The sequence below is a fragment of the Balaenoptera musculus genome, chromosome 11, assembly GCF_009873245.2.
Source record: "Balaenoptera musculus isolate JJ_BM4_2016_0621 chromosome 11, mBalMus1.pri.v3, whole genome shotgun sequence".
Lineage (NCBI taxonomy): Eukaryota > Metazoa > Chordata > Mammalia > Artiodactyla > Balaenopteridae > Balaenoptera > Balaenoptera musculus.
This window is the reverse complement of record NC_045795.1, coordinates 83,432,840-83,455,940: the sequence shown is the minus strand read 5'-3', so window position 1 is coordinate 83,455,940 and position 23,101 is coordinate 83,432,840. Positions and strand designations below refer to the sequence as shown.

General features: G+C 38.2%; 1 protein-coding gene across 9 annotated transcripts in view; it reads right to left on the bottom strand.

Annotated features, from left to right (window-relative positions):
- The window catches only part of MITF (melanocyte inducing transcription factor), a 223,818-nt gene that overhangs the window by 82,541 nt on the left and 118,176 nt on the right, over positions 1-23,101 (bottom strand). For 7 of the 9 annotated variants that reach the window (XM_036868091.1, XM_036868092.1, XM_036868096.1 and 4 more), the window contains exon 2: positions 5,045-5,294. In XM_036868091.1, the coding sequence (XP_036723986.1) occupies positions 5,045-5,294 (250 nt within the window). Of the gene's footprint in view, positions 1-5,044; positions 5,295-18,103; positions 18,215-23,101 lie in introns of those variants that run through there. The other 2 variants (XM_036868094.1, XM_036868095.1) reach the window with 2 other exon arrangements.

Below are 23,101 nucleotides of genomic sequence, written 5' to 3'. Positions count from 1 at the left end.
AGTGGAGTTCCAATAAAAATAAGTTTTAAAGGGAAAGAAAATTACCTTATATGTGACACTGAACACATCAAAGTAATACGACCGAGAGATGCAAAGACCCTATAGGGAAACAAGGTCTCTAGGAAGATGAAAAGATGTTTGTGGAACATGGAAACTGAATCCCTTTGTCCCCAAGAGAAGATGTGGCCTTGTAAACACCGTGTTTGATTCAAAAACAAAAGGACACTGAAGTTTATAAACAATTCTGAAATCAAAACTCACTGAATGTTTGTGTAAGTCACACTGACTGGTAACAAAAATATATGATGGCCCATGGACTATGGGATTAAAAGAATACTCAGATGTCCTTTCTTATGGGGTCAGCACCTCCAGCAACGTCCCCTAACTAAGGGGACCAAGGCAAGCCGATCTGAGACGTGCTGCATCTGTCCTTGCTTCTTTTGGCCAATGTGATGCTATTAAGGTTCTGTATTCCTGCCTAAACCAGGAAGAAAATCAAATGCATAATGGGGTGTGGGAGCCATCCCTTCTTCTAATTTGTAACGCACCAACTCACCTGTAACTCCACACACCTTCTTCCTATTTCTGCATTATACCTAAAGCATAACCCACACCTTGACAATTCAACATCAGGTAGATTTCATAAATTACAGAGAAAAGCCAGCAATTCAATCACCCACCCTTTCCCTCATCAGTGAAATCTCATGGAATGTTGGTTGTCGGACATGGTGACAAGAAAACAGGACATCCAACCATCCTGACTTGTTAGAATCACTATCTAAATGGGATGCCACACCATGAGACAACCACCAAATAAATGCCAACGTAAATTTAGTTTACAATGTAGAGGGCCCTGGCAAAATGTGTTTTGGTATCTGATGAACAGCAAGCGTCCTTTCTCACTCTGCAGTAATCTGCCTAATTCCTTGGATTACCTGAGATGATTTGGAAAAAAGGAAAAATTTAAAAATAAATTCCTTCAAACTACTTAAAAGAAGATATCCTAAAATTACCAAAAATACATAATTTTTTCTTTTAAATTCATATAACCTTTCTCCTCAGGAGAAAGAAAAATTCAATATACAATTTACTCCAGAGAAAACACCTTGCCTTTAAATTTTTAAATTCCAAGGCGAAGAAAGGAAGGAAGGGAAGTAGAGAGGGAAATCCTTTGCAATTTCCTATATACTTCTAAACAGAGAAATGCTTTCAAACTATAAACTAATGTTTTCAAGGGTCCATGCAGGGGGAAGAATTCTGACGAACCTGCCGGTCCAAGATTAGAGCAACCAGGTGTTTCTATAATCAGTCAGACCTAGAGAGATGAGACAGTGAAAATGCATGCTTGATGGCTGTGCGGACAAAAATGCAGTGGTTAGTATGTGGTGCTTCTTCGGCCACGAGACCTCACATGTGGCCACAAGGCCTGTCCCTGGTTTCTCTGCTTTTCTCTGAAAGAAGCTACAGATCAAATTTCAAACCTCAGGTTTGCAAGTCAAAAACCCACCTGTGGAAGAAACCGCTTCCATTAATGGTTCTTAATGACATACTTTGTTCATTTGCAGTTTGACATACAGAGTCTGTTCACTACTGTGGAAAATGCATTATGCACTCCAGGAACTGGTTCATTTACAACAAAGAAGCATCCTTAAATTACAATACTCAATTGAATAGGGCTGTTATTAAGAAACCTAAAGGATATCTCCAATATGTAAATACATAGCAATACGATTAATCATTCCATGTCGCCTAACATAAAAATCAATAGTATGAATAAAGTCATAAATTAATTAAATCAACGTAGAAACCAGAGGCTAATCCTGCAAAGCTTCATGAATTTATAGGCTGAATGACGACCATGTGAGGAATAAGTAATGCGAATTTCCAATCCCTATGAATTCCAAAGATTAGTCCTAAATTTACTAGAAGCTGTCAACAATTTAAAACATGTTTTATAAAGCTTCATATTTTAAGCATAACTCTACAAAAGAAAAGGGATTAACCAGAAAACACTAATTTAGCTTTTCAAAATCAGTCATTCAACCCACTGGCAGCAAAATGTTGGTAACATGAGTTTGTGTGTGTGATTTTCTATCAAGTTCTTGCAAACCAGTGGGAGAAGGAGAGATTTGCCCAGGATTCTCCAGCACATGCTAGCATGTCTGACTGTACACATCTACCTCCACTGAGAAGCAGGTATGTTCTATTTTAGCAATTTAAATCTTTAAAAATTAAATGATGAATTTACTCAGACTATACTATTAGAAAGGATATTTATTCAAAATAATCTGTATCATTATGTATAAATTAGTATACTCGGTGTTATGCCTTGAAAATGTATATTCATAGAAAAATGGGCCAAGATTAAGCAAATTAACTGTTTTTCTATTAACCATTTACTTCATAATAATATGCTTATGATTTAAAAACTATAAAAGAGAAAAGAAAAAAACATTTCTCTCACTTACCTTTCCGTAATAAATAATTCATAATATTTTCATACATAAAACTTTTGAAAATATGCAAACTATTTTCATAAAGTACTAAGTATTTTAAGTATTTGAAGTAATCATTTATGATACTCTCCTTTAAAATGTAATTTGAATCTCTTAGAATGCCATCGTATATGAAATCATATATTTATATTTGATCTTTCACCTACCTAAGGATACTAAAATCTGTCTAAATAGCTACCAAACCTATCCGCATTGCTATGCCTACACTTCTTTCTTTTCATTTATATGACACACTTCACTACTTTATATAAATGAAGTATAAAAATGCACAAGTTAAATAGAGATTAAACTAACTCAGTATGAAATATAAATTTACCACTTGTTCATTTTTATTTAGATTAGGTCTCCCAGTTCTAACAATTTATTCGTGCTTTAACTTAGGACATATTTCTGGCATAACTAAATTGAGGGTTGCAGTTAAGGCCAGTGTTACCAGGACATAGTAACATATAAGGAAAAACGGGTATATTATTCAAACCAATTAGTATAGATTTAAATTTTAATCATTTCACGATTACATATTCTAAGTAATACAAACTTTTTAAAACGATGTCCCTTTTTAAAATGATATGGAAATGATTTTTCAACATATTTGGGTAATTTCTCTTCCACTGGATATAACTGCCTTAATAGGAATATAGATTTCAGCTAATATACTTTAATATAATATCAAGAATTACCTTTGAATTAGACATAAACCACTACTAACACAAGTCCGTGTCATCTCTTCCAAAATTTGTCCTTCAGGTTAAAAAAATAGACTATTATAGTAAGTAAAACAGACATATTTCTCCACATTTTATTATATTATTACTTAATTCATACAACTTTAAATAATCTAAGGTATAGGCAAAACAATTATGATTCTTGTGAACACCAGACAACTTAAATCTTAGATAAATCTTAGATCTGTAAAAACCTAGCGACTGTCGATTTTCACCCAAGCAGAACAGAAAGATTTAATGTAAAAGAGAAAACCTTGCCTTTACTTGGGGGAGAGGGGGGGAGAGGGTATGCATAAAATACCCATTAATTGTGGCAATATCCAGAACTTCAATCACATTAGAGTAAAATTTGATGCTAAACCATTTGGATCTTTTCCACTCTAACAGAATTTTAATTGGTTTCTCTATGAAAGAGTTTCAGTACTTCATCACTACGTTTTAAGAGTCTCTGCAAATAAGAAAACAACTGACTTAAAATTTGTTTTTAAAGAATCCCTTTCCTACTTCCTGGTAAGAATCATAGATTGCTTCCCAATTATAACACAGCATCCTCTCTATTTGCTTTCATAGTAAACTTTAAATAGTGGGAGATGGCCTTTTTCTGAGCACAGAAATGAATACAAAGCCCAACAATCAATCACCGGCGGGTGAAGTTCACATTGTTTAATGAACACTAATACTTGGGACACTTCCGAATGAAATAATTAGGTGATGGGATTAAAAATATTAAAAAATAAGGAAGTCCCCTTACTTTTCTTTTAACTTTACTTGCATCAGTCACATTTAAGAGTTGGAATGTTTATCTTTTTTTTTTCTGTTTTTATTATTTTATTTTACTTTTCAATACTCTTTTTAAAACAAACATTTGACGTTAACATAAACATCTAAATAATGTGCTATATCTTTCTAAATTTAAATAATAAAAAATACGTACTGCCAATTTGACTTAAGACACATTTTTCTTCATTAGTAAGATTGCTCAATTTGCTTTTTCTCTCAAATTTTAATTTTTTAAATAGCACTTTGTTGAAATGATAATGAAAAATTCAATCTAACCTAATTTCTTTTTTTTAACATCTTGGAGTGTTTATCTTTAAACAAGGAGTAACTCCCAATGTGATGTGGAGGACCCATGTGTGAGATGGAATTCTATTCTTAGACTCGTTACAATTTTCCGTGGTAATTAGGAAGCTATATGTCCCCAATAGAATGACGCTAACAAGCTCCTGCAGTTTCTACTCTAGCAAGAAATCAAAGGGACCCAAAACAGACAACTCACTTCAGTTAAAGGATTATGCAGTCTGGTTATTAAAGCGTAGAAAGCGCTTCTACTGTTTTATATATATCTGAAGAGACTTTCTAAAAGAATCAGATTCTACAGCCAAGATTATTTACTCAAGAAAGAAGAAAACTAAAGAATGGCCATGGAACGTATTTAGGGAAAAAATATATGCAAGCTATTAGAAGCAGCTCATTTCAGATAACTTGTACATTTTGAAACTTTCCCAAAGAAAGATGGGAAGATATCCTTATAACAGACATCTATTCCTGCTTGTAATTTCTCATGAAACATCAACACTCTTCCCCCATTTAGTGAGGGTTACTAGTAAATTTCCAGCTAGTTGGCATCCTTCTTTGGAAATACAAAGCCATGTAGAAATCAATGGAGTTGACATTTATGAATATGATTCACATGGGTCAATATAACCAAATACACGATGAGATAAATACAACACCTAGAAAATGGAAAATGCTGAAGAAGAAGAAGGCTTGGCCCAACCAGCAAGAGTGACACTCACGTACCTTAAGGACTTCCATTGGCACCTGGGTGGCAGAGGGGAGGGTGGTGGGCACACTGACGTTTATGGCTGGTGTCTGACTCACGGGCACTCTCTGTTGCATGAACTGGGCCGCCTGCAGCTTTTGCTGTTGCTCTCTGCGTTCCTGTTCCTGCATCTGCTCACGCATGAGTTGCTGGCGTAGCAAGATGCGTGATGTCATACTGGAGGAGCTTATTGGAGGCTTGGAGGCCCCAGGATGCTCCTCGGAACTGCTGTGGGAAAACCAAAAAAACACAGATTCAGTTCCCTAATGAAACCCTTCATTTGCATGTTGGGGTATCCTAAATTGCACCAAACTATGACATGAGCCTGGGCAAATATAATCAGATCGCGGAGTAGTATTCCACCTAATTGAAAATCAAGAGCTGACAGGATTTAAGTCATTAGTAGTTGAATTAAAATAAGTCAGCTTGATTGCATCTAGGCATTTTTATCATACACTTATTTTTTTGACATTTTATACTGCATACTACTCATCACCACCAAATATAGTGCCACCATATGAAGTGCCAAGAAGAGAGGCGTCTTAATGGCACCCAGATTTCCACATTTAAAAATAAATTGTTTGATTTCCTTTTTTATAGCCAGATCTAACCAAATAACTACTCCTACGTGCTATCTAAATTCCTTGAAGATATCTAAAATGTTTACTAACACAGAATAGTTTAAAGAAAAGGTGAACTTTGTCGTGGGGAAATTTTTCTATGATACAGGAAGTAAAAATTATGAATGAAAGAAGCATTTGGACCAGAATGTTAACACTGAACTCGACCTCAGTCTTCAGGAAAGAGGGCAGAAGACAAGCTAGTTTGACAACCCACTTCTTCTTTCCCTGCTTTTCTTTATACTGTCTTTTCTTCTGATTCACCTTGGCAAGCCCTATCCTACACACACTTTGTGAGTTCCCTATGAGGCCTACCTCTAATGGTATTGGTACTTATACTACCCAAAATTATTTAAAAAGCTTAAACCCTTGTTGTAAGTCAAAAAGAAAGGACTTCCTGATTTTCCTAAATATGGTTTTCTATTGCTTATCTTGCCAGCTCTATGACATCAACAAAAAATTAAACCTTCCTGCCTTAGTTACCATATCCAAAAAAGAGGAATAACAATAATTTTTCTTACTTACCCATTTATTAAAATGGGAGATGTTTTTTAAATGTCTTTTGCATCATTTATACGCTAAAGCCCTACCTCTTAGGGATTTTGTGAGGATTAAATAAAATAATGAATGAAATAAGGCACACAAATCCCTTAATGAGTGCTATGTAGTACTGCCTTAATAAATGTTGCTGTTGCAATTATTATTATCTAGAAATTTTAATTGTTTCCAGTAATATCATTTTCTTTTTTAAAAAAATCCCTATTTAGGGCAAAGAATATAAAATTTAACTAGCACTGGAAACAGAAAAAGAGTAACATTTGACAAAATATTCACTCCAAAATTACTCTTCAAAAGAAGTATTTGCACCTTTAAGCTTCCCTCCTTGAGTATAAATCCCAATATTGTCCTTATCTTCTAACAAAGGCAAAATAAAGCCGTTAAATCACAGACCAGCCTTATAAACTCCTTAAAGATAGAAACCTTCAAACTCTACAGGTAAAAAAACATGCTAAAGGATGAAGAAATGTTTGCATTTCACCCTCACATAGTTCCAGAAAATTACATAATAAAAATTATACTAGCAGTTAACTCATTACTCAGCACAGAAAACTGGTTCAATAAACTGTGATAAGTTAATATATTATAACACTATATATAGCCACTAAAAATGGTGTAGAGATATATTTATGGGTGTGAATAAAAACTACACAATATAATAACCTTAGAAAACCCAGCTGCAAGAAAGTATTCAAGGTAGGATTCAACTTAAAAAAATGTTCACTAGAAGAATAAGTGCAAAGATAATGCTATCCTGAGCCATCGCCAGTATACATTATCACAAACCTTTAAGAAAACAACAGTATTGTGCTTCTCTGGTGGCGCAGTGGTTAAGAAACTGCCTGCCAATGCAGGGGACACGGGTTCAAGCCCTGGTCCGGGGAAGATCCCACATGCCAAGGAGCAACTAAGTCAGTGAGCCACAACTACTGAGTCTGTGCTCTAGAGCCCGTGAGCCACAACTACTGAGCCCGCACGCCACAACTACTGAAGCCCACATGCCTAGAGCCCGTGCTCCACAGCAAGAGAAGCCACCACAATGAGAAGCCCGCGCACCACAACGAAGAGTAGCCCCCGCTCACCACAGCTAAAGAAAGCCCACGTGCAGCAACAAAGACCCAAGGCAGCCAAAAGTAAATTAATTAATTAAAAAAAAGAAAATAACAGTATTATCAATTTGATTCAGAAATTTCATTGATGGATAATTTTCCTAAGAAAAAAATTCAAAATGTGGAAAACCTGACATTACAAAGCTGTTGACAAATTGCACAATATTGTGAACCACCTAAATTTGTCCCTTAATATGAACATGATTATGTAAATTATGAGGGGAGATGTGGGTCAAAGAATACAAATTTTTAGTTATAAGACGAGTAAGTTCTGGGGATCTACTGCACAGCACGGTGACTGTAATTAATAATAATGTATTGTACGCTTGAAATTTACTAAAAGAGCAGATCTTAAGTGTTCTCACCACAAAAAAGAAAATAAATAGTAACCATGTGAGGTGATAAATGTGTTTCACAAAGCATACATGTAAAAAATCATCGCATTATACACCTTAAAAAATTTTGTTAGTTATACCTCGGTAAAGTTGAGGAAACAAATAAAACCATTCAAAAGATTTTAAAATAAAATAGGTTTAAAAAAAAGTAAATTATGATACATAGATTTGATAATATACCTTTTTTTAATCGCACAACTACAAAGTGAGAAATGCATGTCCTAAGAGTAAATTAAAAAGTAGGATCTAAAGTGGATTTACATTCTAATTTAAAATAAGGACAGAGTGTGTATGTACACAAATACACACATGACTAGCAAGACGATCACATAGTTGCCACTGTGGGGGTGGAATTATAGGTAAATTTCTTTCTCTTTACTTCTTCCCCTGCAAACCATAATAAAGCCATAATATTTTTTCAATGGCAGAATATATGCCACTAATTTAAGAACATGAGGAACATGAACTAATTCGCAAGCAAGAAGAAATAACTTGAGTGATCAAAGTCACCGTTTGGCTAGAAGACACTGGATCCATCACAGACAGTATTTTGACAATAAGATGGGAAAGTACTGACTTATATCCAGCACACTGGTTCTCTTGGAAGTCTTCAGAATCCCAGAAGACTTAATCCCTCTTTCCTTTATAGTTTCCTACAGATGTACAAAGACTGAACAATGTAAATACTCTGTTTATTATTTCTATAGCATACATTCATCCACACCATAAAAATACCTAGCCATTCCTCAAAAATAATCCATTCACCTGGTAAGTTTCTGCTAAAAGGACATCAAAAGAAAATGCATTTTCCCACTTTTGAGTATGTGTTCAGAGCTCAGATGTACTTTCCTAAACCCAGAAAAGAAGGCTATTTAAAAATAAATAAATAAATAGATGGTCTTACTATTCAAAGCCTGTCAGGTTAAAACATTCCCAGAGAGACTGATCCTTTTGATAAAATCAGGAGCAAACCTTTGTGCCGTAGCAAATGCAGCTGTGGAAAAATCGCACTAATTAGCTGCTCAAGACAAGCCATTGGCCGTGATACAGGGGGGAAAATCCTTTCAATTAACAGTAAAGCATTCTTGCGACATCTTAAGTTAAAATTACTAGTTATCAACCACACTAAGGCTGCAGACTTTAAAGTCAACAACAATATCATTTAAAGCATGTACTGAAATAGCCTATCAGGAAAAAAAATACATATTTATATGGTAGACCCCTATAAATAAATTAAAACCCCACAAAAGAAAATCTAGCAGGGCTCAGCTAATTGACATTTTAATAAATCTTCTCAAAAAAAGGAAAAAGTAGTCACTTCACTACACACACTCCCTGCGGGATATTTCCATGTTAAAGATGACTCAGATTCTCAGCTTTACTCTCGATCTTTTCAACATCGCTTTCTCTTAGAAATAATTGAATGGGCAATTATCACCTTGCTGGCAAAAATGAAGATACCTACACTTCAAAATGTTGGCAGGTCAAATGAGCATAATCTTTTGAATTCAAAGTCGAGGTTTATGTGACAATATTACAGGTGGCCAAAAACTTATTTTTAAAATGAGGACCTGATGCTTAAACTATTAATAATAAGCAAGAAGAGTTGTCCCAATGTATTTAATTTTAAAAGCTAACTGAACTCATCCAGGGCCCAATCTGCATTAGATAATCCTAATTCCATCAGTCTGATTCCTTTTAATCAGATTATGTAAAGGTCATTTATTCAACAAATAGTTATTGAGTGTTTCCTCTGTGCCAGGTGCTGGGAACACCTGGTTTCTAATCTCATAGAGTTTAAAGCCAGGGTCACATAATTTTTCTACAATGCCTTAAAATTAAGTCAATTACGTAGACTATCTGGCTCTTATCTAGTTCCACATGGGAAGGTATACATCTCACCACAAGAAATCACCCTTTGAAAGCCAAATGAAGGGGAGACTAATGCCTTTACTGGCACTTACCCGAATCACTGAAGCCAGACGTGCAACCTCCCCGACAAGTGGGAATTGCTCAATGGTGACTCAAGGAGGACGGCCATCAACTGGACACAAGTTCTAGCTCAGTCACTGCTGAGCAATCTGATCTTTAACGAGCCACTCAACCTCTCTGAGCCTCTCCAAATCCCACCCCCTCAATGTACAGCAGTGATTGAGTGAGCTAAGTTAAAGTGCTCAACACAGCAGCTAGAATTTGGACACTTACATAAATAGCCATAAATGTGACTCAAGTTCCTACCTCGATGGCTGAATTTACATTTTTAACCTTCAAAGTCTGCCTCTTCTCTGTGATGACAGAGGTATGTGGACATGTGCTCTGAATTATCTGGTATATTCCTAAATTCAGAGTTAATTCCACTGCCTTGATCAACCACTTAAATGTATCAGAAATTCCATGAAATCCAATACCTTGCCATCCAAACAACACCTGCCTGACCACCCCTCACCTTTAACAGTGATGCCAATACCCCATCCCCAGACTTTAGGAATCAGTCTTTGGTCTCCATAGCATCGTCATCCAAGACACGAATCTGGTTGTCAGTTGAAACTTACCTTTCAGGCGGAAGGAGCTGATACACTTTCCCCTGCATTTCCTCTCTTCAATTCCTCAGGCAGAGTACAGCCCTGACACTTAGTAACCTGTGGCCATGGCCAAGTCAGTCAATCTCTTTGAGCTTCGGTTTTCCTTATTTATAGACTGTTTAATATATCTGCCTCTCAGCATTGTTAGGAGGATTAAAATTTGTAATAGATGTAAAAAGCTTAGCACAATAACCAGAACATAGGTCAGATAAACTGGAACAGAGCTCAAAAATTAGTAGTAAAAAAATATGAAACCATGAACATGCTACTTCTTTTTTGATGCAAGAAAGTGAATTTTCATAAGCCTATATGCAAGTTTGGACCATAGCAGATCTGCCTTTTAAGGTTTAGGCAATCCCTATTTAATTCAGAGAATCTGACAAAGTTTTGCAGCAGTGGAGGGAAGATAATTTATCCTGCAGTTCTCTCACCAGATATAAAGTAAAAATCCTAGCATTGGGGCTTCCCTGGTGGCGCAGTGGTTGAGAATCTGCCTGCCAATGCAGGGGACACGGGTTCGAGCCCTGGTCTGGGAAGATCCCACATGCCACGGAGCACTGGGCCCGTGAGCCACAATTACTGAGCCTGCACGTCTGGAGCCTGTGCTCCGCAACAAGAGAGGCCGTGATAGTGAGAGGCCTGCGTGCTGTGATGAAGAGTGGCCCCCGCTTGCCACAACTAGAGAAAGCCCTAGCACAGAAACGAAGACCCAACACAGCCATAAATAAAATAAATTAAAAAAAAAAAAAAAAAAAAAAAATCCTAGCATTTTTCTCCAGGAAAAACTAATCTTCTTTGTAATCATTCAGGTGATAGAGCTCAAAGCCTAGCGTTTGCCTGTACTGGATATAATGTAATTATGTCCAGGAAAGCACAATGGCTAATGTTCACATACACAGTGGAGATGCAGGAAGGCATGATAATTAACCTCATGCACAGGTAAGAAAGCTATACCGAGAACAGGTTAAGCTACCAGGGTTTCCAAATGCAAGAGGTTGGCTGCCACAATATCTGCTGTCTAAAGTCAAAATGCCCAGGCTCTGGGGCTTCCCTGGTGGCGCAGTGGTTGGGAGTCTGCCTGCCACTGCAGGGGACGCGGGTTCGAGCCCTGGTCTGGGAAGATCCCACATGCCGCGGAGCAACTAGGCCCGTGAGCCACAACTACTGAGCCTGCGCGTCTGGAGCCTGTGCCCTGCAACAAGAGAGGCCACGGAAGTGAAAGGCCCGCGCACCGCGATGAAGAGTGGCCCCCGTTTGCCGCAACTGGGGAAAGCCCTCGCACAGAAACGAAGACCCAATGCAGCCAAAAATAAATAAATAAATTTATAAAAAAAAAAAAAAAAAAAAAAAGCCCAGGCTCTATCCCTAGAAATTCTGACTTCAGGTTAGGTAAGGCCTAGGAATCAATGCGTCTACAAAAACTCTGCTCCTGATTCGGATGCCATGTTTAGAAACTAGAACACCGGGCTTCCCTGGTGGCGCAGTGGTTGAGAGTCTGCCTGCCAATGCAGGGGACACGGGTTCGAGCCCTGGTCTGGGAAGATCCCACATGCCGCGGAGCAACTAGGCCCATGAGCCACAATTACTGAGCCTGCGCGTCTGGAGCCTGTGCTCCGCAACAAGAGAGGCCACGATAGTGAGAGGCCCACGCACCGCAATGAAGAGTGGCCCCCACTTGCTGCAACTAGAGAAAAGCCCTCGCACAGAAACAAAGACCCAACACAGCCATAAATAAAAATAAATAAATAAATAAATAAAAAATTTAAAAAAAAAAAAAAAAAAAGAAACTAGAACACCTAAGATTATCCATTTGTTTAGTAGGAGAGCTGGGACATGAACCCACATCTTTGATTCTTAGACCAGAACACTTTCTTCCATGTCTGAGGAAATGCACATTCCATTCCCCACCTCCAGTAACCCTCACAAGAGCTCTGAAGAGTCCTTCTGATACTGAACCCAACATGTTGAACGGAATGAAATGGGAAGGACTACTTACTCCTGCCAGTGGATCGTCATGGTTACAACACAACTACTCTATCATAAGGAAAAAATCCACAGGTTGAATCTACAAAAATGTTGTTCTGTCAGCAAAAAGAAATTTTTAAGAGTCTTTAGAAAGTAAGTCCAAGTGCGTAAATCACCAAAATAAGAGTCAGTAAATGGACATATCTTTTTAAATGGCAGTCTGGGTATCTAACATTTTAGAATGATCAGTACTTCCATTATCTTAACCTTTCCATTCCTTCCAAAGTCATCGCTTTGTAAGCGTAAAGATGACTTCTTCATCATGAATGGTGGAAGCAAGTACCAATAAGAAAATACATTGTTACTTGTCTACGTGATATATATGTGAAATATATGGTATGTCTGATATATGGTATATACGATATATATGATAAATATATATCTCACTTAAAATAACTGAGCGTATAACTCATGTAAACATGAAAGTACCAGATTTCACAGTTTGGCTTCAAAAATTGAGATCTTGTGGACTTCAGGCATCACCAACCTTGGTTTTAGTGGTCAAGAAAAAAACATGAAAACATGCCAAACAGCCAGCTTTTTCTGGTAACATTACCAGCTCAGACAATAAATACTACAGGTTTCTGGCATGGAGGAAATAAAAAGACTTGCAAAGTGCACCTTGTCTTCCTCCTCTTCTTTCCTTCAACAAATATTTGAATGCTTTGGCAAAGCATTTCCAAGGGCCGGGTTCTGCCAGACGTGAGGGTAGCATGGTGTCCAGAGTGGACAGAACACCTGTCCTCTGGGGCTCTTTACTCTCCATGGTACAAAAGGAGGAGAGCATTCTAAAAAGCAAGAACCACCAATCATACGCAAGTTAAAAGCTAGAATTGTTACTTTTCAACACCTGGACCCCAATTAGTTTGAAAACATCGTAGTCTCTCTGTATCTACTCAGGATTAGTATTCTTTAAGCTGGACCTTTGACAGATGCCAGTAAGAGTAATTTCAATAATTGATTATATCACAATCAAAGAGAAACATAATGAGATTCCCAATATATCAATATTCTTCAAAAGAGGGTATAAAAAAAATGATACCCTGGAGTGCAGGAAGAAAAGATTAAAATTTATATAAAATTAATCCATCATTTCTATTTTCTATTTTTGTGTATGTTGTATATTATAATATAGTATTAGTATAGTGGCACATGTATAAAATTTATAAGTAAAATAAAAACACGTTGAGAGAGTCTGCTTGAAAAAAACCTTACTTTAACTAGGACGGATGACCAAAAATGGTTGAGACCTCTGTAATATTAGACCAATGTTCTTCTAGGCAACGTTTCTCATCAGATTTTTTTTAAGTTGATTATTTTCACCCCTCCCAAAGAGAGTTTCTCACTTCTATACACTCCAACCAAGGAGAATCTCTTACTAAAAGATATTTTCAAACAAGGATATGAGGGTGCCATTTCCTCATTTTAAGGCCATGACTGTCCTCCATTTCCCACAGATGCCCCCATGGGTTTCCATGCTCCTAACTCTCAATTCCCCTCAAAGAGATTATTTCCGTCAGCCTACTATCAAAAAGCTATAAAGCAGATAAAGTTGAGGGTCCCACACTCACGCTTCTTGTCTCTCCTATCAAGCTGCCTTTCACTAGACCATGTTCTAGAATTCTTGTTTACACTGTCCGACTATGGAATCTCATTCATATCTAGACGCCATGCTTTAAAAGGCTCTGAAAAATTCACCTATAAGGTGTAAGTAATTGATATGGCATAACAAGATATCCCACTTAGAGTATTTTAAAAGAAAGAACTTTTTATCCAAAACTATGACAATCTAATGACAGAATTCAGACGTGAGTGTGAAAGTAATTGGAAGGATCTTTTTAAAGACAGAAAAGCCTTCTATCTCTACTCAAATAATTGCCCCAGTCACAGGGCATGCTCTGACCACTTGTCTAGACAACGTCACAACAGGTCAGAGAAGATTCAAAAGCCTTAACCGCTTAACAATTACTGCATGTCTAGAACATATCAACCAAGATGCAAAGTCTGCAATACTGTGTGGAAATCAAGACAAAAGTACCAATTGTGATCTCAGGAGTAGTGAATGTGTGCACCTGTCACGGTTTAAAAGCCAGCCTTACAAATAGTGGTAATGATTTATGGTGGTCACATGTTACTTATGCCTGCCCAGCATCCTGTCCCACTTCTTTGGCAAAGTACCCTGATTTCACCTTGAAAAATCAGCCTCCTCACTTTCCGTTCACGAGGTAGGTTATGGCGGTGCTGCCAACTCCAGACATAGAAACACAACGTAAGTTGGACCAATCAGCATACCCATCAAATGTGCTTGTGCTCTAAAATGGTCCAATAACAGTCAGCCCTATGCTGAGTAGAAATAGAAATACTGACTAGAAATATTGGGGTAAAAGACCTCTATGTATACTAATGTTTGGAAAGATGCTAGGATATAAATCTGGAACTTCCTGGACCCATGTGAAAAGAAAGCCAAACTAAATGAAACAGTGATGTGAGTTGAAAGAGGGAACAGAAGCCTGAAAAGAAGGAAGAATGAAGAAGGAGCCAGTGTTTAGATGACACAGAGCATCTGGATCAAACCATCCCTGAAGACTTGATAACCCTGGACATAGGATATTGATTTACAAGGGACTCTCAATCTCCATTTCTGTTTAAGCCAGTTGGATGTGCTCTGTTATACCATAGCTCATTTTTGTGGCATTTTAGAAAATACCAGTTACTCCAAAAAAGAAAAAAAAAAAATCAATGTTTCAGCCTAAGAGCTACAACTCAAACAATATAGTATCCATTCTATTTTCTCCTTGTTTAGGCTGGTACACTGCCACTCACAACATTTCCCAGCTTTCCAGGAGCTAGGTTGGCTTCACGCCTAAGTTTTGCCAATAAGACTTAAGCAGAAAGGTCATGTGGTATGTCCAAAAATTCTCCCTAAAGAGATACCCATCTTTGCCATCATGTCTCCTTGAATTTAGCTGCAATGGCTGCAGGACTAGCAGCCACTTTGGACCACGAGGATGAGAACCAGACTTAAGGACAGAGCTGGAATGTTCCTGGCCCTTCATGACCAGACAGAGCCAGCACGATGAGGGCAGAGATTTATGTTTTATTCACATATAAATTCCCCAGCACCTAAAAGAATACTTAGCATATAGTAGGATGAAATAAATATCTATCCAAAGAGTAAATCTGGTGTCTCTCTTCTAACAAATACCCCACCTCCTAAAATCAGATAACACTAAAACCTTAGTGTTGGAAGACCTTTAGTCAAACCATTTGCTTGAGTCATCCAGTGGCAGAGAACACATTTTTTCCAAAAAGCTCAGTTCTAGAGACCTACTGTATTACCTTAATTCTAAGACAAACTTTCCCTCCACATTTTAAGAGTTCTCAAGTCAGAATAGGTCATATAATCATTGTATACATTTAGTAGAGTTTTCATCTCCCCCGAACAGTCACCTTATAATCAACATTGAATTGGATATAAGGAAATCCATTTGATAGACAAGTACTGTGGCATTGGACTAATCATAGCCACTCAAAAGCTCAAAGGAGTTATAGTTTGGATAATTCAGAAATCTGAGCATCGGAGATACACACTCAATTAAAAGGCAGAGGAAGAAACATCAATTCATTCAGTATCTGAAATGAGAATCCACAGAACGGAACAGAGAAAGGCACAAGACATGGGCCCAGAATACCTCTGTTGAAATCCCAGCTCTGTCGTTTCTCAGCTATATGACATGGGCAGGATCTTTCACCTGCCCAAACCTTAATTTTGTCATCTACAAAATGGAGGTAGGAAAAAGTACCTTTGTCATAGAGCAAGTATGAGAACTGAATGTATTAATGCAAGTAAGATTCTTAGAGTAGTGGCCAGCACACCCTGCAGACAATAATCAATAAGTAATAGGCAATGGATTCTTCTGTGCTGTACTTCAATTCCTGGATTGGTACCCTCTGAGGCTCCTAGTAACTTTAAACTAGTGAAAACTGACAAGTTATTTTCTAGGAAGCCAAATCTCTTACAATGTTGCCTTCTGCTATGTTGTTTCTTTGCTTTCCTAGAGGAAAATACAAAAGAAACAATTAATTCACAGTGTGTGCCCTCCCCAAAAGAGCAGGCACAAAGAAGTTAATGGGCAACAGCTCAGTGAACAAGTTTTGTCAAAGATGTGTGCTAAGAATTTCATTCTGCGAGTTCATAAAGGAGCATGTTCCTGTGGCCAGTAGTTTCGTTAACCAGAAAAAAAAAAAACAAATTCAAAATCAATTAAGCAAAAGTAGTTGAAATTAAGAATTAATTTGGGTGTAAATTCAAGGATGACACCACTACTGTCCTTAAGCTGAATGGCATGTTTTATCCAATCATGATATCCATTAATTTGCTTAAAAATAATATTTCAAAAATTAGTAAGTTATAGAGGGCATTTTTGTGGGGTATAAATCACAAAGAATAGCCATTATCTCCCTAACTAGTATCTGATTTACAAAGCAGAAAATTATAACATTTCTAACAGGACGACATTTTAAATACACAATTATGTATACTCTGTTCATAAAATGTTCTTTCATTTTAGAGAAATGAGTAATTAAACTGTTTTAATGACATACAATGAAAAAACATCTACAAAAGCAAACAATACAGCAAAAATAGCAAATTAAAAATAATTTTAAAAGCTACTGTAAAACCTTTTAAAGGTTTACCTACTGAACATTAGGAACTTTTACCACAATTACATTTATGGGAATTTTATTTTTTTCAGAATCAAATTCCCAAAATAGTTCTGCTACACTTAGTAGTTTTCCATTATTCTTGCCGTCTTTAAACACACCTTCACAAGCTGCTGAACATAATGCTTTTCTGACTTAATCAGAACCTCTCTCATGACCCAGGAACGTTCAGTAAATAATTATTAAGCTCCAGAGGTGGCTTTTGCTTAAGTTGATTTGCTTGAATGCTTATTCACTTAGGGACACAGCTTTTAGTATTGTTTTCAAATCTTATCACCTAACATTGAAAGTAAATATTGAAGGAAATGGGGGAGTGGGAGGGGAGGGCTATGACCCATTTAGCATTTCTCCATTCTAGTATTTCTTTGAAAGTGCCAATTTCAAGCTTGTTCTACATTTCTATGCCAGACAGATGATTCTGATTTTGGATGTTTTGTTTTCCTCTCAAAGAGAAAAAAAAAAATCAATATGCAGAAATGCAAACGAGATGTTTATTAATGCAACTGTTACTACTCCACAGTTGCGGGGGGTGGGGCGGGTGGGCAGGGGGGGAGAAAGCAAAAAATCCAAAGTGTTTGCAATGGGGCAATTTTGACCAATGTCACTAAGCACGCTCGTTTTCCTGAAGAAAACCCTTTTTTATTCATCACGAAGCTGGGCTACAGTCTACCTAGTAATCATAAATCAAGCTCTGTTCTCACTCAGAGTTTTCAAGCAGTCATTTTTGGCATGATTAATTTAAGACCAACATTCCATTTCAAAAGAGAAGGCAGAGCTAATGGGCTAGCATTTCAATCCCGCCTCCCCCCACAAATTAGTCGTTATCCTTGTCATAGCCACCTACTAGAGGTTACAGCTGAAGCCGATTAAACCCACAGTCACAGAGTAACAGTTCCAGTATTTTTAACTCCGAATAGAACCGCCCCTTTCTCTGTCCTCCCCTTAAAAAGCAAAAACAGAAAACAAAAACAAAACTCCTGTCAAGTGGTCCCAGGATTACTTCCAGAATAAAACTTCACTTACAGATATAAGCTTTCAAAGGAACAAGGCATGAACATCTGGACTCTAAGCGCCTCCATCTTTTTTCCTTTAAGGTGTTCTGCAAGCCCTTGGTGAAGAGTGAAAGTCAAAGTTAGTTCTGGCACCGGCTGTGTCACTAGGGGTGGCTCCTGATAAGGCCCTGGAAACTCCAATCCAAACACAGCTCGTGCTACAGCGGTGCCTGGTGTCTGTGTGAAACAGCAGACCTGTTTAATCCAGTACCTACTGTACCTGCAGGACAAAAATGCTGCCTCACCCTGCAACGGGGGCTTCGCAAGGACACAGGCTCCACCAGAAATCCAACCCAGCAGCCAGGTGACGGCACCTTGGGATGCTTACTTAGCCCTCCCGAGCACAGGTACTGGTGGAGGCTTGCAGTGGCTGTGCGTTACAGAGAACGTGAAACCTGAGGTAATTTCACATACCGGTGAATTTCTAACACTTAAAAGAGCCACAGAATCCAGGAGGGCTGTGGGACAGCTTGTGCCCCTTCTCAACTGGGGAGACCTCTGGCATCAGCTCATCACACACCTCTAGCTGCCTTGCATCCACGCACAGGCATTTTGGGAACTGGAGCTTGATTACTGAACATGCTCTACTGCTGACAAGCTAGAGATCTGGACAACATTCCTTACCCTCAGACCTCAAGAATATATGGAGGGCTACCCTTGCCCAGTCCTGGTGGAAGTCAAACACAAGCTGCTTCAACTGTGGGCACTATCTTTTAGGACATCTTTAGGCCATACATCTGTGTATTCTTAGACTGTCATCTAATTAAATTCTGAACATGCCGAAATAATAATACATGCTCTCAAAAGATGCTTTAAAATTCTGACATGACGTCAATATTATCAAATACTGATGCAGCTCCTACAGACTCAGCACACCAAAGATGTTCTGCACAGTTATGAAAATATGTCTGTTTCTCCCTACACACAATTCAGAGGTCAGAAAAAACACATCTGACATGGACTAGCTGTGTGCCCTGGGCAAGTTACTTCACCTCTCTGTGCCTAAGAGTTTGTCTCCGAAGTACATAGTTGGAAAACGATGCAGTCTCTATAAGCCATAATCCAACTTGAATTTCATAATGTAATGAAATTATCTTTCTTTAATTTCCCTTTAATAATAGCAAATATCCAGCCAGGAGTCTCCGACAAGCGATTTCTGGCTCTTTTTATTCTTTGTTCATTTTTCATTTTTTCTTTTGTTGAATAAATATTTATGGAACACCTACTACGTCCCAGGCACTGTGCAAACTCTTGGAGTTTACAGTCTAGTGGGACACATATTAAATAATCACCCAAATATATAATGAAATGTGGTAAATGCTACAAGGAGCTGGGAAAGCTTAAAATGTAAGGGTCAGAAAAGGCTTCCCTTAGGCAGGGACCTCTGGGCATAGAAGTGAGTGGGGGTAGTAGTCAGGGGTTACGGGTGTGGAGGGGGGCACGGGAGAAGAGTCTTCTGAGCAGTGGTAACAACGTGTGCAAGAATCCTGAAGTGGGGAGTTAGAAGGAAGATTCTTTGTGGCTGGAGGACAGAGAGTAAGGGAAATCATGGCATCTGTGAGACTAAAGCGGTGGCTAGGACCAGACCATCAGGATCTGGGAGACCAGAGAAGAGTCACTGATTTTGTTCCAAGATGAACAGGAAACCATTGAGAGGTTGTAAGCAGGGAAGTGATGGGCTCAGATCTGAGTTTTTAGAAAGGTCCCTCTGGCTGCTATATCGAGAACCACCTAGAGAAGGAGCAAGACTGGCTACTGCAATAGTCCTGGTAGGAGGTGATGATACTTTATGGGGGAGGGGGAGGGGAGAAGGGACAAGAGTGGAGAGAAGTGGATTAAAGTGGGTAGATTACTGGTAAAGCTAAAGACCAATAAACAGAAGGAATGGGGGTGAGGTGGGGAATCCACGTCCCTGATGCAAATGATTGCATTCATTAACAATAGTTATTGAGGAGTTTCTACACACTTGGCATTGTGCTGGGTACTAGGTTTAACAGATGACTAAGATGCTACACTTTTCCCCTTACTAACCTACTCCACACCTCACTTCTCCTGCCTCTAGCACAGTTTGGCATAAAAATCAAGAACACAGGTTCTGGACTTCCCTGGCGGCGCAGTGGTTAAGAATCTGCCTGCCAATGCAGGGGACACAGGTTCAAGCCCTGGTCCGGGAAGATCCCACATGTCTCAGAGCAACTAAGCCAGTGCGCCACAACTACTGAGCCTGTGCTCTAGAACCTGCGAGCCACAACTACCGAAGCCCACGCGCCTAGAGCCCATGCTCCACTACAAGAGAAGCCAATTGCAATGAGAAGCCTGTGCACGGGAACGGAGAGTAGCCTCCACTCACCACAACTACAGAAAGCCTCCACGCAGCAATGAAGACCCAACGCAGCCATAAATAAATAAATTAATTAATTCAGTAAAAAAAAAAAAAAAAAAAAAAAAAAGAACACAGGTTCTGGTGTCAACTTACCCAGGTTCAAATCCCACCACTTACTCATTCTGTGACCTTGTGCAAATTTACTAAACTTTCCATGCCCCAGTTTCTTCACTTGAGAAAGGGGAAATGATAAATGGCTATCCTGTAGGTTATTGTTAAAACTGAAGGAAACAATATATGTAACGTGTATGGCACAGTCTGACACATAGTAAGCTCTCAATTAAAAAATAGCTCTTACAATTCTGATTGTAGTTGGAACTGTCTATTCTGGATGCACACTGACCAATCTACAGAACCAATGGAAATGCAACAGAGTGAAAAAAAACCATAAAGAAACTGGAAGATCAAAGAAAACAGAGAGGGTAGGAAATTACCATATCAGGACCTCAAAGGGATGATTTTTTTAAAAGACCAAGCTGGACTCTCTCCCACCTTGGACACTGTTTGAAGCTGCATTAAGTTACAACGCACCCGGGGAAGTTTTACAACTGAAACCCTGATTTATTACATGCTTACACACAGGGAAAATCTGTATCCTCCGTGGGCTCTCAAACGTTGATCACGAAACCAATGCAATCAATTCCAGCCATTCCATCAGGGACAGAATGTGGTGCCAAATGCTCCCCTGGCGTGTCCCGCCAATGACATCGCCTGACATTTTGTCCTGGACAATCTACCACCCCAAGGAGGCTAACTATTGACCATTTACATAAGTGTCCAAGTAAAATTACCTTTAAGGGGCACGTGTTCAACTTATTCATGGTACTTCAGAAATATCTATATTATGCTAATGTTCTTGGGGGATCTCCCCGAACACAGCAATGAAATACCCACTGGCAAATGGAATAAAGCTTGACCTACACATCTGACACCATCTACAAAATTCATGAAACATTACATACATTTCCACGATACTGCCCCTCAAGTAGTCATGCAATTATTCAACAAATGTCTTCTGAGGGGCAGGAACCATGTCTGTTTGGCTTACTATTGTATCCCTAGAACCTAGTAGAATAAATAGTCCATGGTTCAGGAATAAAGACGCAGACGTAGAGAATGGACTTGAGGACACAGGGAGGGAGAAGGGTAAGCTGGGACGAAGTGAAAGAGTGGCATGGACATATAAACACTACCAAATGTAAAAGAGATAGCTAGTGGGAAGCAGCCGCATAGCACAGGGAGATCAGCTCGGTGCTTTGTGACCACCTAGAGGGGTGGGATAGGGAGGGTGGGAGGGAGACACAAGAGGGAGGAGATATGGGGATATATGTATGTGTATAGCTGATTATCTTTGTTATACAGCAGAAACTAACACACCATTGTGAAGCAATTATACTCCAATAAAGATGTTAAAAAAAAAATAGTCCATGGCTGATATCCATATGTTTAAAATGGATTAATCTATAATGTGTAAGCAACTCTCTTGTTCACATTTGTACTATTCAGATATGTATCCTAAGTGCATATACATATATAAATGCACATGTATAAACACACACATATATACATAAATGCATATATACACATAAACCCTAAATTTAAACACAAACTAAGATTTGGTAGCAGAGGAAAAAGAAAGATACTATTTTTTAACACAAAACGCTGAATGCAGAATAAAAATATTACCTGTACTCCAATACAATTAAAATCTTAATTACTACTCCTTGCCCCAAATTCCAGCAAATCAACTAGAGTCATCAGAATTCTTACTGACCTTTTTCAAAGACAACCGTAACTAAAATGGAACTTAAAACTATCAAACATCCAAGTGACAGCCAACTTTTTCTTTTTCTTTTTTTTTTTTGGCTAAATTTGGGCCTCAATCTTTTTTGAAGGAAAAATTCAATCACTATGTTGAACATGTTAGAGAAGAGATAAGAGGTTTTACTTGTTATCCTGTCCAAAACTCAGCTGAAGAAAAGTAGAACCACTCTTTTATCACAGTCAGAATTCTTCTTGTTTTATTTGGGTATCAAATGTTTTATTGCCCCCAAAGCACATCATTTTCTTATATCTTTCCTTCTGATAGGTATTGCTCTTTTCAATAAACTACTTCTTCTCACCACCCTCACAATAGTTAACATTTGAGGACTTAATACATGCCAAGCACTATACTGACACATGAACTACCCCCTACATACAATTTAGGAAGCACCTACCCATCATGTTTTATTGTGATCCCAGCCAATGGTTCCCAAACCTGTATTCCTATCAGAAGCACCTGGGGACATTTCTCCCCACTCCATCTCCTTAAAATCAACTCAGGAGCATTTAAAAATACAAATGTCAAGAATCTTTCCCCAAACAAATGATTGAGACTCTCCAAAGGCATGGTTTTGAATTCCATATTTTTAAAAAGATTCTCATAAAAGACTAATGTGAAGTAAGGCCTGGGACCCACCATTATATAACATATTATAATATACATAATTATATATAACATATTCTATGTAAATTATCTCTCCAAGAGTGACAGAAAAACACCCAAGAATGTAAGTTCCCTTTATTTGTTGAATAAAGAAGTTT